At 39.7% G+C, this 15,456-nt stretch overlaps 1 protein-coding gene across 1 annotated transcript in view; it reads right to left on the bottom strand.

Moving 5' to 3' along the window:
* Positions 1-15,456, bottom strand: part of PDE1A (phosphodiesterase 1A) — a 154,394-nt gene that overhangs the window by 15,821 nt on the left and 123,117 nt on the right. The window contains exons 9-13 of the mRNA XM_018559510.1: positions 12,972-13,073; positions 10,666-10,786; positions 7,982-8,063; positions 5,835-5,955; positions 614-801 (exon numbers count right to left, since the gene is read on the bottom strand). Coding sequence (XP_018415012.1) covers positions 614-801; positions 5,835-5,955; positions 7,982-8,063; positions 10,666-10,786; positions 12,972-13,073 — 614 coding nt within the window. The remainder of the gene's footprint in view (positions 1-613; positions 802-5,834; positions 5,956-7,981; positions 8,064-10,665; positions 10,787-12,971; positions 13,074-15,456) is intronic.

Genomic DNA, 15,456 nt, shown 5'->3' with positions numbered 1-15,456 from the left:
TGACTGTGCACCATACAGCAACACCCCCCCCCCTTTCCCCAGCCACCTCAGGCGGCAAAAAGGCTAGCGACACCCCTGACCACACCGTTTTGAACCATGCTCACTGTAGATGAGCCGTCCTAACGTTCACATTGTACATGTAGCATGCTGCAACCCCAACCCCTATTTGGTTTCCCATGGATCAAAAGGTGGCATCCCTAGTAGGAGGTCATTGGTGGAGTTCAGCCATGGTGTTGGGGATTCAATAGGATTCATTAATTTTCTAATTGGAGTAAATAGGAAAGATGTGAGTACTGGGCGAAAGTTGTATGAATCTTGTGTAAAAACATTTATAAATAGACCTCTAAGTGTTCTTCACTGATAGTGTGCTAGCTGCTAAATAATAAAGAACAAGTTTAATACAGTTTAATTTTGCGCTTTTCAGTTTACCACTGTGCTTTGCATTGCTTTACTGAATAAGACTCAAATATAAAGTGATTTCCATATATATACACAAACATAAGACTGGTGCAGTATTATACAGGTTTTAAGTTGCCTGGTCTGCTTATATTTTTGTTTAAGCATCCCCTTTGTTTTTCTTTGGGGAACAGCTTACTGTAAAGTCCAGACATACCTTGTACCGCCAGTTCTTTCCATCTTTCTTTGTTTTGCTGAATTATTTCAACCAAATTCTTTTTGAAATGTTGTAAGTCCACAGTTGCCAAAGAGTATTCCATTACAGATCCTCCATCAGTCTGTGAGGTTCGCATGCTGGGTTTCTTTTGTGTGTCTGTAACACGGCCAGCTTCAGAATTATTCAGACTAGAAAAGAAATAGATGTGTTTTTAATGGAGTTTCTACTTCATTTGTAAATGTAGCCAAATCACCTCTTGAAGTGACAAAAATTAAAAAGCTGACGTGAACAGCATTATGCAAGCAACGTGTGCGTTTTATCTTTCTGCATTTTTGTGGCTTGGCTTCAAAGTCAGGGCAACAAGGCTTGTTTTTTCTAATTCAGTACGGTTAAGCAGCACAAATGTATCACTGATCACAAGGCTGTATCTTGCACACCAGCTGTAGCACAGTATTACAAGTCTAGAGTGACTTGTACAGCTTGTGGAGGGTTCCTACTGTGGGGTGAAGTGAGCAGTCTCACGTATTAGGAATAAAAGTTGAATTCCTGGTGCATAATTCTTAAAGAACAGTGGTGGTGTTAGCACTTTTATATTAATATAAATTGGATTTCTCTTTGATTAGTAATATCAGTCTTCCTAAAACACCTAAAAAGAACAAACAACTACAGTTTTTGTCAAATAAAAACAAAAATCAGAATTAGGGATGCACCCATACCGATAACAGTGCCGTTACTGGTCATTTTAACGAGTAGTTATATTAAACGCTGATACCCGGAGCTTTTAATTTTTAAACTGAAGTGGCTTGCTAAGGTCCCGCACTTGCTGGGGACCTTGGCAGCATTTCTGTGAACCACACGGAGCCTTTTTACAGCACTAGCCACACAGCTCCTTCTCCTACTTCCTGGGGAACCACGTTGCCTGCACTTGCCCACAAGACCCTGTGGATGCCTGGTGAGACCCCGTACAGCCCTGGTGAGAGCCCGCACAGCCCTGGTGAGGCCCTGCACAGTCCTGGTGTGACACTGCACAGCCCTGGTGAGACCCTACACAGCCACCTGACACCCTCCATAGCCCACCTGAAAACCCACACAGCCCCCCTGAGACCCCACACAGCCCACCTGACACCCTGCACTGCCCCCCTGATATCCCACACAGCCCTCCTGAGACCCCAGATTACCCACCTGAGACCCTGCACAGCCTCCTCAGACCCCGCACAGCTCACCCAAAGACTCAGCAACGCCTCCTGAGACCCTGCACAGCCCACCTGAAACCCTCTACAGCCCTCCTGAAATCCTCCACAGCCCACCTGAGATGCTCCACAGCCCTCCTGAGATCCTTAACTGGAGACCCCGGAGCAGCACAGAGTATGCAGCTTCATAATATTCTGCATTGATGTATAATGTATTGCTGGGATTTGTAGGCCTCTATAGCTGGTTGCCTTTCAGCATTGCTGTATAATGTATTGCTGGGATTTGTAGGCCTCTATAGCTGGTTGCCATTCTACATTGTTGTATAATGTATTGATAGGATTTGTAGTCCTCTATAGCTCATGGTATTATTCTGCATTGCTGTATAATGTATTGTTGGGATTTGTAGTCTCTCTACAGCTTGACTTCAATGACAGAACTACCGGGATCACAGCGTTTGCAGCTGCGACTGGGCCCTGGTGCTCCACCACTGTTCTAAAATCATTAGTCTGTATTGTTTTAGACCTGCACTTGAGGAAAATATCATAACTTGTACTCAATCTGGTAAAAATGTGATATCGGTGCATTCCTAATCATTATGTTATTGGGCAGATTGTAAGCTCTCATGGGCAGGGCACTTCTTGCTATCGTGTCTTGATTTGTATCATAACTGTAATGTCTTCCTTATATTGCAAAGCGTTGCGCAAGCTGTTGGGGCTATAAAGACCCTGTATAAAATTAATAATGATGAGATCTGATGTATTAAATGGGCTGATCCTACTGTATCCCACCATTATAACTAGTGAACCCATCTCCCTTTATTCTAGCATGGAAGTACAGCTTAGCTACAGGTTACCCTGGTTCCAAGCCTAGCCCCTTTTTCTGTCCTGCCACCATTGCCTCAGCAGCTTAATGATCTCAGCTCTTCTACTACTTTACTAAACATCGATTCAAGCTCCCTGCACCCGTGCACAGTGGGTACTTAAATGTTCAGATCTGCAGACAACTGATGGGAAGCTTTATTTCTGGACAAGGAGGACAAGAACCAGATCTGTTCAGCTGAAACCCAGACAGGTGGCAACTCTACTTCCGTGTGAAAATAATAGTGAAAATAATGTAACAACTGTGGCTGAAAAGGGAAAACTGTTGGTGCTGTTGATATTTTAAGTAGTAGTAAGCTGGATTCATTGCATCCCTCCTGTATGTGTGTTCACTGATGCTGTATGTGTTTTGCTGCTGTGATATTTATGTAGTGGTGTCTACTGACATCTAGAAGCACCATAGTGCCACTGCAATTTGTTTATTTCAGCATTTGGTATTTCCCTGTACCCCTGTATGTTACTGCTTGTTGGTACAATCTTTAAATAGACCCCCTTCTTCTCCATATTCCCTCCTACTTTGAGAATAGAATTGGATTGAATTGAACGTTTGTGTCTTATTGTTGAGTTAAACTGCCTATGGAGGCTGCTGAATCAGCATGTGATTGTACTGTCAGGACAGATCAAGATCTATGGAGGTATGTCAGTGCATAAAGTGAAAAATGAGATAGAACAGTAAGATGACAGATTTCTTTAACAGTCTGCTATCTGCTAATCTTTCCTGTGCCTGAGGGAGCACATCATTCATTTGTACAGGACTCTGAGTGAACCCAATGCTGCAATATAGACTCTCATATCTGCTTGCAATAACACTGCCTTTAACAACTAGGGATCATATTAGAGTCTACTGCATTATTCTCATGTGCTTGCTCTCATTCATTAGAAGCAAATCTTTCTACAGTGCTGTGCATACATTTAAGTTTTTGAGTATTGAAGAGGCTTTGCAACTATATCTCTTTCCTCAACATCCACCAGAAACACTAGGAGATCTTCAGGATCATCCCGCTCAAGGTGTTCGATGCTCCGCAAACATCTTATATAGATTCATGCAAAGGCACAAGCCTCCTGCTTAAAGAAAGAAGTAGCCTTTAACCCTTATATTTTTTGTTAAAATACACATTTTAGGGCTAAATATTGCTTAAAGAAATAAGTACCATGGTATCCTAGAAAGGCATAGGTAATGCCCCTTTCACACGGGCTGATGAAGAGGAGATGTGTGTACCACTGTGTCATCCGTCTCTATCCAGTTTTGCCCTCCATTTTGTGATGCAGGAAAGAACTAAAACTGCCAGAGCCCACATTGGTCTATGGGGAGTCGGTTGTGTCTGTTTAATCTAGTCACCATCAGGTCCGGTAAAATGGAACACTCTCTGAAAAACTGGCAGACGGACCCGATCACACTTTCCAGGGGAAAGGGACCCTATTGCAGAAAGAGTATGTGATATAACAGTAGTTACATTCACGCTACCATAACTGCGTGCTATTTATGTTCTGACATTTGGGCACTTAAATAATCTGAACATTTTACTAAAAATCATTATTAGTTTTTATTTACACTATAAGACACGTGTCAGAACTTCTGTACCGGTTCAAATCAATTTGAATACAAATACATTTTTGAATAATTTCTGTATACTGAAACCTTGTCCTTTGCCAGTGGCAACAATTCTTAGAGACATTTTTCATTTTGGACTAATTAAAAAATCACTGTACTGTGGAGTATTTTTTTCATATGGTAGCTAAAGTTTAAAGTGACATTAAACCCTCAGATTTTTTAACATAAACCAATACTGTAATGTGTGCTTTACTGTAATCCATGGTTGTTTCCCTTCTCTTTGCTGCTCTTCCTTTTAAATCCTCATGTCTTCTCATGCTGGGGGAGAACTTCCCTTTGCAGCTGAGTGCCTCTTCCTGTAGTGCTGGCTCAGGTTGTGAACCTTCACACAGACACCATGTATCCATTTCAGAGACAAGGCAGTCTGCTCCAAAACAGAAGTTCTGCCCAGCATGAGAAGAGATACGGATTTAAAAGGAAGAGCAGCACGGAGAAGGGAAACAACCATGGATTACAGTAAGGCGCACATTACAGTATTGTTTTATGTTAAAACATCTGATGGTTTAATGTCACTTTAAGGTTTGTTGTAAAGAATTCGAAATGGAAAAGGAAAAAATGGTTTAACCCTTTAGTGATCATGGTTCATTGAAGCCTAGATGCCCAGACCAAATTTAGCAGCATGATTGTGCATCTATTAACTTGATAATAACTCTATGAATATTTTTTTCTACATAAAAATCTATATACACATACATACATTCAGGCTTTTATTGTATACACAGCTTTTGTTTTCATTATAGGCTGACAAGTGGACAACATTTTTTTTTATATATACTGTAATGGTATTTGAAAATGATATTATTGTTCATCATCTTTAAGCCATTTTCAGACTGCTGTAGCAACTACAGGCTCAAACTTTTTTGTTTGTTTTAATGAACCTCTAGCCTACATTTAATCACTATATCATAACTATATTTATATGATTGCACTTATATGATTGCTTTACTTCTTGTCTTGTTAATTAAATAAGGCTAAATTGGGTAGGTTCACAAAGATTATGGCACATGTTATCACTAAACAATAGCTGCCGAATTACGATAATTGTGACATTATGTTAGGCGTCTATTAGCATAGTTTAGAAAATGGCACCATTTGAGGTGCAGATAAATTAAAATAAATACTGAGTCATAAGAAATCGGGAGTCTCAGTAGTGAAATATCTATTTTATGTGACAATATAATGATTTCATAGCTATGCTATATTTATGCTTGTGAAATTAACATTTCAATGAGAAAATGATCATGAATTAAAATAATGATTGCAATTAAAACAGCTCATACACATTGAATAAACCCTAATGTATCGGTATAAAAAACAGAACCTAGATGTGCAAATAATAGTGTGGATTTCCCTAATGCAATCAGGAAGTGTTACAACTCTCTGATTACAAAAAACATCATTCTATAAATATACAAAGTTGCCACTAGGTGACAGTACAGTATAAGACTCAGAGTCATAGAAACTTCATAAAAACAGATTTATGCCAGGAAAAGTAAAATCACATCTGAATACTAGATAGTATGTACACAAGCTGCCTTACCTGGGTTTATCAAAGACAGAATGATCCGATTTTGCAGCTTCCTCTATAAGAGGAATAACAATTCTCTCTGTTGAGTCAGTTAGAAGGGTGAATGTCGGCTCCACTATGAAGTCTATGAATCCTAAAACATAAATATAAATGAGTTTCAACATAACAAACTAATAATACAAAGTTTTTCATACAAAAGTAAAATGAATACTAGAAATGAAAATGGATTATACTGCATTTAAAATATATATATATAATTACTTTTACACTGCTAATGTATAAAGTGATTGATTCAACCTAAGGGGTTTGTACGTGTGAGTGCAGAGTGTACAGTGGGCCTGGTACCTATGTCATTAAAGAACAAAAGAATAGTGATGTATGTGGGAGGCAGTGAAAAGAACAAGTACTGCAGTATTATGTGAGATGCACTCTCCACCATGTTCATTTTAGCGAGATGCCGAGTGCTAAAAAACAAAACAAAACACTTCACGGATCGGTAATGGACTTAGAAACAGTGTACTAAACCATTCAACTAAGTCTGCCAGGGGGCATGCTGGTCCCGTCCATTTGTCAGTAGGGGCATAACTATTTGTGATCAGCCCCACAGCAAAACTTTTAAGGCCCCTCTCTTGCCTCTTTCATTTCTGCCTCAAAGGCAATTCCTAAATTCTAATACAGAATAAAGTGATATTGATTTATAGTAGTCATTAACTCAACTATATATACATTCATATCATTCAAATGTATTTGTCAAATGCTATTATTACCTATATAAATCACAGTGCTCTCCCCCCCCCTTGTGTTTTTGAGCCCCATCACAGTCACATAGTTACACCCTTGCTTTTCAAGCATTAGATACTTGTACTACTACTATGTGCCTTATTCTTCTTGTCCTATGTATACAGCCATACTGTCCATTTCTATTATGCTTTTTGTAATCAAGGTTTATGCAAATGCAGCATGTCATTTACTATATTCATAGCTGTCTATAGTTTTGCCTTGTCACATAAAAGATCAGTCCAGCCATTTGGATATTCAAAACGGTGGTGGTATCTGGTACTAGAGCTCTAAATTGTGATCAGAAGAATTGTAACATTCAGGAACAACCATGATACATGAACTGTGTTATTTTCTGCACACTGAAAAGTATTGTCTGTTCATATTGAATCCGAAGAATGTGCAATTTGAATACTGTCCTGATTTTAAAAAAACCAAACAAACTTGCAAACCTGCAAATGTCACTAACAGCTTAACAGGATGCCATTTATTTGGACTGCAGTGTGCTTTGTATCCACAAATTACAGGCACAGTCCAACTGCAATTCCATTGTGAACATGTTAAGAAGGTCCTAGCTTATGTCCCCTTATCAGGTGGGAATTTTGATCTGTATAAACAGATAAACACATATGGCCAAATTTGATAAAGCAAGACAATTTGAGATCACGCCTTAAAGCAACCTCACTTTGGGCTGATTCACACCAGCAGTTGTATTTATTTCAGCACACACCACTGCAACATGGTGGTGTGAACTGAGCCCATTGGAAACAAGAAAAATTTCCTTGTCTAGCGCTCGGGCTGCACTGGAAAAAGGGCCCAGGGCAGCCCCAAACATGGTGTGAATCCAGGCATAGGGAGAGGTAACATGTTTTCTGGGTAGCCAGTCACCCTACTGCTGATACCTATCTTCCTTGTGCTGTGACTCGCCATCCCACCTGCTCCCCCACCCCACCCCATTTGCCACTGCTCATTGAAATACCCAGCACTCTGGAGAAGCATATGAGCTTCTCTTTTGCCTTCTACCATGCAGTGATTGGCACCTGCAAGGTGTAGACAGGGGAGGCTTTTTAGCCTGTTTAGGTTCCAACCTAGATCAAGCGGGAACTTACAGAGGGCTCCTTTTCTGTTCTCCGGTGGGTGGACATGGTAGTGGGGGAATGCAGATGAGGTTAGTCTCATCAAAGCAGAGAAGGGGGCTATCAAGCAAACTCGTTACTTTTGCCTGAATGCACAGGTTTGCTTTAACTGACTTCCACATGCTGAAATATGTTTCTATCATTAACTGTATTTTGCATAACATTTCTTTTTCGGATAGAATTTGTAAACTATGTCATTAGTAGGTGTTTCTCCACATCTGCGTTAAGAAGGAGTAAGCGCATTACCTATTTGTGACTGTGCTACCAGTGTTGATTTTCTGTCACAGAGTGGTGAGAAGGGAAGCCCTAATTCAGCCTCTTTGTCGCCCTGTAATGAAAAACGCCTGCTGTAAATACTTTGGATTAGGCATAAGAACTGTGCAGCTTGCATCACATTTATTACTTAATGGTCTCTGCTCATCTTCTGTACTGGAGCAATATATATGGAAGCAGAGAGTAAAGCCTTGTACCTGGACGGTGCCTGAACTGACACTGCCGTCACAATGTGCATGCATATTATTCTCTGTGTTCCAGAGGCTTAAAACTAGCCATAAATATTCCAATCTGACTATACCATCTCCTTTAGATTTATCAACAACTATTTAGTGCAAGGGTTTACTATCCCAGGGGAAGATTAGGCTGAAGGGCAGGGGTCATTTCCAAGTCATCCCCTACAATCCCTACTTTTTTAGAATATCTATGTGAAAAGGTTTGTTATAATAAACTATGTTCCGTAAAGCTAAACTCAGGCCAACAGCTAAATACATAGATGAAATACATTTAAGGGAGCTATTTTACTTGCCAAAAGATTTTTATTTTTTGTGCCTGCAGTCCCGAGATTTACATCCCTCTGCCACACAACACAGTCCTGTCTAGCACGGCAGTAGACTTTAATTTTCTCAGCTGTAGCTCAGTAACATTTATAGGCCTTGTTTTTCCCCCAGCCTATGAATGGACAGGGAAAGGAGAAGCAGCAGACTGATGTGCTAATCTTTCTGTCACAATGCTCTCTCCTCCTATTAGTTTTCTCCTTAAATTGCAGCAGAACTGATCAGTTCTTTGTGCTGTTTCTTTCACCCAGTCTGCTGTACAGGCACTGGCTGATCCAAGGCCTAATTCAAGTACTTACACTGCTCATAGCATGTATGAATGATTACGGAACTGCATTCATTTTCTTCTCTTTTAGCTTTAAGACAACACCCACCTTCCGGTATGGCTACCAGTACCAATCACTGCGACAAACTTGGTGTGGTGCAAGTTTTTTTAGCCCACAGAAAATTGTCACTTCCATGAAAAGACCAGTTAGCTTTGTTTATGTGCCAGGCCACAAGTTCCCATGTCCTCTTTCCCTTTATTTGGAAGTTCCTTCTTGTAGTTCTACTCTTTCCTGATCCTATTACTATCATGTAATTCCTTTTTAGTGCCCCTTCACACTAGACAGCCCCCTAAAACACTCTATAGAGTACTGGAGCTGTCACTGTTGATAATTGTTAGTGCACAATGTATACACTCCATCCATGTCCCACATACAGCAGCGAGTCATCCAGTGGCATCCAGTGCGCTGCGTTAAAATGCAGCATGTGCACCTCCCATCTCACCCACTTTGTGGTGTGAACAGGGCACATAAATATGTGCTTTAGTGGTGGCCTGAGTTTTTCTATGCAGAGAAACGCAGGTCAGCGCTATAGTGTGAATGGGCCTTTACACTATTCTCTCTAACTTTTACCCTCTCTCCTTCCTTCGTGTTATTATCTTCAGAACATCTCCAACATTCATCTTTTATTGGCCATGTAGGTCTTCTTTGGGGTGATTTGTACAGACACAGCCAGACACAGCCAGACAACAGCGTGTAGGAAGAGTAGACATTCAGTTACAAGCTGCCTGTCCAAAACACAGCCATCAGCATAGCATAGTGGGTGGTGGATAGAGAGATGAATGGAGATGTAGGATTTATTGTTTTGAACATATGGCTCAGTGGGGAGGGAAACATTCAGGAAGTCATGCAACTCCCCATTTCCCCTGGAGGACCAAAAGGTTTTCCTCCTAGGGAGGAGGAAGTGAACCACAGTGATATATTTTCTCGGTCCCCTCTTATTAAAGTTTGATAACAAACCCTGACATTGCTCCCGGAAGCCATGGGTTCTGTCATCTTTGACTAGGTTGTAAAAAAAACTTAACAGCGTTTAAAGACCATTTCCACCTTTGTAAGTGATTTGCATTGATTGTGGTAATGTAGGGGTGCTGTGATGATGTATACATGTGTACATTTTCATGACTCACATTGCAGGTTTTCTTCATTTTGTTATTAACTTTTTTTAGGCCCAACTCCTAGAAATTCAAAATGTTCTCAACGGGACATTCAGTTTGACACCAGGGTCGGATTGTAAAGCAGGCTGTTAACTGCTGCCCCCCTCCCTGTGAATCTGTGTAACATGATCACTAAACACCAGCTCTGGCTTTGCACACAAAACACTGTCTGGGGGAGGGGGCACTATGAATACTAATGAATGGGGGGGTGGAGAGCTTAGATGTAATATACACAGATTGCTTGCAAAACATAGAGGCAACCATTTCCATGAGGAGGAAAACGCAAGTTTCTGTGTTCATATACTGCAACTGCATATGCATGCTTCATGTAGACTGGGTGTACATTGCTGGCATATGTTTTTTTTAAATACCTCTACATAGGTAGAAATGGGTTTTAAAGCATTGCTTTTTATGCAAGGTAAGAAAGAAGTCATCTTTTTCTAAAAAATAGAATTAAGCTAAAATGTGCCCTTTTTATTCATGTGAAGTATGATTATTAATGATCGTCCCCTTTTCAAAGCACATTATAAATGTTAGTAATAAATACACAATTAGCAAATGTGATAATAACTTCTACTTTACAATCTGATTCTCATGTAGTGAAAGGAATATTGAACTAGCACCTGTCGGAAGAATTCCTCCATCAGTAAGTCTGTCCACCTCTGATGCATATCCCACATTTTTGCCGGATGACTGATGTCTGCAGCGTGAAGAATCAAGGACATTGCTTTCGATTTGTCTATTCTGTCAGATAAAAGCACAGTTCAATTATTTTCTGAAATGGAACTCTGACAATGAGAGGAGAAAATTCTGAACCGCTCACCAAGGGTAATCTTAGTTTGCTTTATCTGCTAATTGCAAAATAATACAATGCACTGTTATAAACACTGTGATAATGCGTCATATCAAACCACGAGAAGAGTTCCATTTTATTACCTCCACAATTTTCTTGGCTTTTTTTTCTTACACATTGCATATGCCATTCGTATTTTTATAATAGTATCCCTAATAAAGTTAAACACAATTCATTTTCTCTAACTTCTTCCATACCAATTATTCATTACAGATCCAGTCAAGCCTTCAATAGTTTCATAATCAAAGTAAACCTGTCATGAAAATAATGTAGAAGTTGCCATTGCTGACCTTTCCTTCTCAAAGTGCTAATAACCTGGTAGTCACGCTGATTGGCTGAATTCAATACTTTCACAATTTCTGACCTGATACAAGTATGCAGGTTAGGAGATTTGACTTTTCTTTGATCTCTGTGTTTGTTCCTGGTAAGTGGCTGACTAAGTATTGAATGCAGTAGGTTAGCATTACACCCAGGCAATCAGAAGGCACTTACCAATGGTAGCCTCCATTTTTTTCTATCAGAAACTTTCCTTTAACATTTTACAATGTACAGTACATAATATGGATAACTAGTCTATGCATGGATATTGTGTTCTGAAATCATTTTCAAGTTTCAGAAATGCTGATGGGCTTATCAAGGGCTTCCCCAAGACATAGCATTCAAGATGTGCCATTTCTTTTTTATTAGAAACCCCCTACTAGAAATCCTAATTAATAGTCCTCAGGTTTGCCCATCTGGTTACAGCTGATAATCTGAAAGATAAGTGAAGCAATGTAACATGATGGTAGATACAATTAGTATCTGTTTAACAAGCAGAGCAAGTGGCATACTGTATGGGCAGTGGCCCAGATACTGTAGAAATCAGGCCTGACACAAAAGTCAGGAATGAATAAAAGGCCAATGCCGTTGACATAAGTCAGAACCAGCAGAACGCAGAAGATAGGACCGGATCAGAACAAGAAAGACCACCAAAGACCAAGATGAACATTTTGCACAGGCACTTTGCAAACATGGCATGTGTCTTGGCTGTCTCTAGAGACTTACATAGTTACATAGTAAATCAGGTTGAAATCGAGTTCTATTGAGTTCCACCTATAGAGATATTTTTTAAAAAAGAAGAAAAGTCCCTGAATGAAGTCTGAATGAAGCCAGTTACAGAATGCTTCACAATCAATGTGTTTATAAGGTCAGTCTAACTCAAACTTGTATTTCAAATTTTGGTAAATGCCTAACAGTCAAACCACCAAACAGTTTCTTATATCCGTTAGGAACTCAGGTAGTAAAATATATTCTTTTTGACGCCTGCACAAATGCTACAGCCGACCTAAGGTGCCTGCTGTTAGAATTTTAATTAGTTTATATTTAGCAGAAATGCATTTAGAGCAGATAGGATCAAGATAGGAAAGAACTATTCATTTTAAAATTGTATGAAAACACAAGAACAAAAATCGCATACATTGCAGCTTAGCAGTCTATAGATGTTATGGCTGCTTTCGTTTTCATTTTCTAGGCACCTTTTCTACAAGTACAGAAAATGCATCTAGATCCTGAGAGTCATACTGTATCCTCCTTCCTTCCTCGAAATCTCAAACAATGTTTTCCGCTTTCCGCACTATCGTCTGTGAACTACATAATTTGTATGTAATAGAGATGAGGAGAGGGGGAGGTATTTGTAATCCAAATAATGAGAGCAGCCTCTCAAAGCTGCTCCTCTATAGATACAGTACAGTAAACATTATCGCCCAAGAACATGAAGCGTACTACTGGCAGGATCGCTATGTAAAAATAATTTTAAAAGCCTGAAAAAAAGAAAACTATTGCCGCAACCACATCTATGGACTGTTAAAATAATATATATATATATAAAACTTTTTTCTTATTGGGTTTAAGAAAACCTTACCACTGGAACGCTTAGTAGGTAAGTGAATTAATTGACTAAGCCAACCAGTCACTTTTAACTGAACTATTACTTTGAACTGTCTTCTTAACTGATAACAAAAGTGTACATAGACATAATTCTACAGTTGTAGTAAATATCACAAAATCAAAATAAATAATAGCATTAAAACTACCTACCCTTCTGGTTGTTGTAGTGTACTCCTCATAGTTTTAATCTGCTGAAAGTGACCAGACATATCTGTAGATAAAACCATCTCAATCACCAGTGTTCTCAAGTCTCTGTAAATAATTGCAAAGCACAACATAATATGGTGTGTGTTTAAATATAGTTTACATGACATATGAGCAAGTTATTTTACCAGTGGTCCAAGTTGGATATCTCAATGCCTCATACACTGTATTCCCTTAAAACTACTTTTCCTTTTTCTCTTTTTCATTACTGCCAAGCACTTGATAAAGAAAATGGACAAATGAATGAATATACAATGCATTAAAACAGAATGATGCTACAGTCACAATTTTTTTTATGGATTTTACTATAACGAAGCTGTAAATAATATTTTTTAAACTGTTTAAAGCCCAATCGAACTTTCAGTTTGAATTAGATAAATACATCCCAGGTGTTTCAATACAAAGTGTGTGCAAAACTCTTAAAAAGTTTTCTTTAGAAAAACGGCCACAGTCTGAGTAGAAATGCTTGCCCCCGACTAGCAAGCTTCATATAATTATCCTTTCTCTCTGCGGGGAAGCTGTAGTCTCTCTACAGATGTCTAACATGCCGAGTCAGAGCCAAAGCTCTCCAGACAGAAGGAAGCATGAGCTTTGCCGATTGCAGAGCTATAAGGTTGTACCAGACCTTTGTAGACCTCTGCAGAGAGTTCACTGCTTTCACATGGAGATCAAGGGTCCCACCCTGCAGGTGCTGGCTAGGGACAGGCTTTTCTACAGAGGCTGTACCGGAAAACATACAGGTGAAACTCGAATAATTAGAATATCGTGCAAAAGTAATTGCAGTAAGTGCTGCAAAAGGGGCCCAAACCAAGTACTGAGTACATATGCATGCTTGTACTTTTCAGAGGTCCGATATTGTTCTATGTACAATCCTTGTTTTATTGATTGCATGTAATAATCTACTTTTTTGAGGTTGTGGATTTGGGGTTCTTGGGGTTTTCATGAGCTGTAAGCCATAATCATCACAATTATGACAAATCACGGCTTGAATTATCTTGCTTTGCATGTAATGAGTCTATCTCATATATTAGTTTCACCTTTTAAGTTGCATTAGTGAAATAAATGAACTTTGCACGATATTCTAATTATTCGAGTTTCACCTGTATAGTAAGACATTGTACAAACTTTGTTTTAATGCATCTTAAATGTATTGATCTGGGTTTTATTATTTAAATAACATTTTTGATTTGAAATAAATTACAGGAATTTAGATGAAAACATATTGTAAAATATAGTGGGGCAACTGGTTAGTGTGTTGTTGATTTGTGAAGAGTGTTGATTCTGATGGAGCAGCTTAAAAGGGATTATATGAAAACATTGTGAATATATTTATATACTATAGAAAGCTCTCATAAAATAATAGGAATGTTTACTCACTGTAAAATCCATTTCTTGGAGTTCCTTAAGAGACACATGATCAGTAGAATCAGAGATGACTGGTTATAGTGCTGCCTTTAGGAGGAATTGGACACTAGCAAACAAAAAAAGCAGCTGGGCAGCCAACTATAACTCTTACCACTCTCATGATGCTTTAGCTTTTTAGAACAGTATTAAAGTATATCATAAACACAGAGGGGTGGGATCTGTGTCCCTTGATGAACTCTTAGAAATTGATTTTACAGTGAGTACAAAAATCCTGTTTTCCTAATTGTTCATCAAGGGACATAGTATCAGTACAATCCGAGACTATTGGGGCGTTCCAATGCCACATAGTAACAAGAATGATAATGAGCCCATAAAAAAACAGTGTAAATCCTAGGGGCTGCTTCCAGGACCTTATGGTCAAAGCTTGCATCAGCAGAGGCTTAACAATCCACGTGGTGAAACTTAGAGAATGTGTGAACAGAAGACTAGGATGTGGTCTTGCAAATCTGGGGGGGAGCAGATTCTTGGTTCCAAAAGGCCCAGGAAGCACTCACAGATCTTGTAGAGCAGGCTCAAAATTTCCACTCGCCTGCTCGCATTTGGCGAGTAAAAATAAGGTGAGGGCGTGGAAAATTGGGTCTCCAAGTACCGGTCCGCGGACCAACTCCGGCCCGCGAGACGGTACTATGTTGCCCGCAGCCAGCTGACATGTCAGGCACACGGTCGCAGACCGCGTTCCTGACTTGCGGGTGCAGCTCTACGGTCTGCATCTGTGTCGAATGCAGACTGTCAGCTCTGGCTTCCTTCGGGCCGGAGCTCTGACAGTTCTAAGCTCCGGCCGAAAGAAAGAATGTATGTGAGCAGTATCGATCCCTGGTTATCGGGGTGATAGTGAGGTCTGCTGCAGACCTCTCTCATCGCTCACAGATAAACCAGGGATCGATCCTGCTCACAGCCTCCTCCCTGCAAAGATGTGAACAGGTGGGGGGGGAAGGGGTTGAGTTTATTATTATTTTATTTTATGTGGGGGAATTAATAAGAGGGGGTGTATTATTTTATGGGTGTG

The sequence above is a fragment of the Nanorana parkeri genome, unplaced genomic scaffold, assembly GCF_000935625.1.
Source record: "Nanorana parkeri isolate BGI_ZX_2015 unplaced genomic scaffold, ASM93562v1 scaffold400, whole genome shotgun sequence".
Lineage (NCBI taxonomy): Eukaryota > Metazoa > Chordata > Amphibia > Anura > Dicroglossidae > Nanorana > Nanorana parkeri.
The sequence above is the reverse complement of the archived record's forward strand: the minus strand, read 5'-3'. Positions and strand labels throughout refer to the sequence as shown.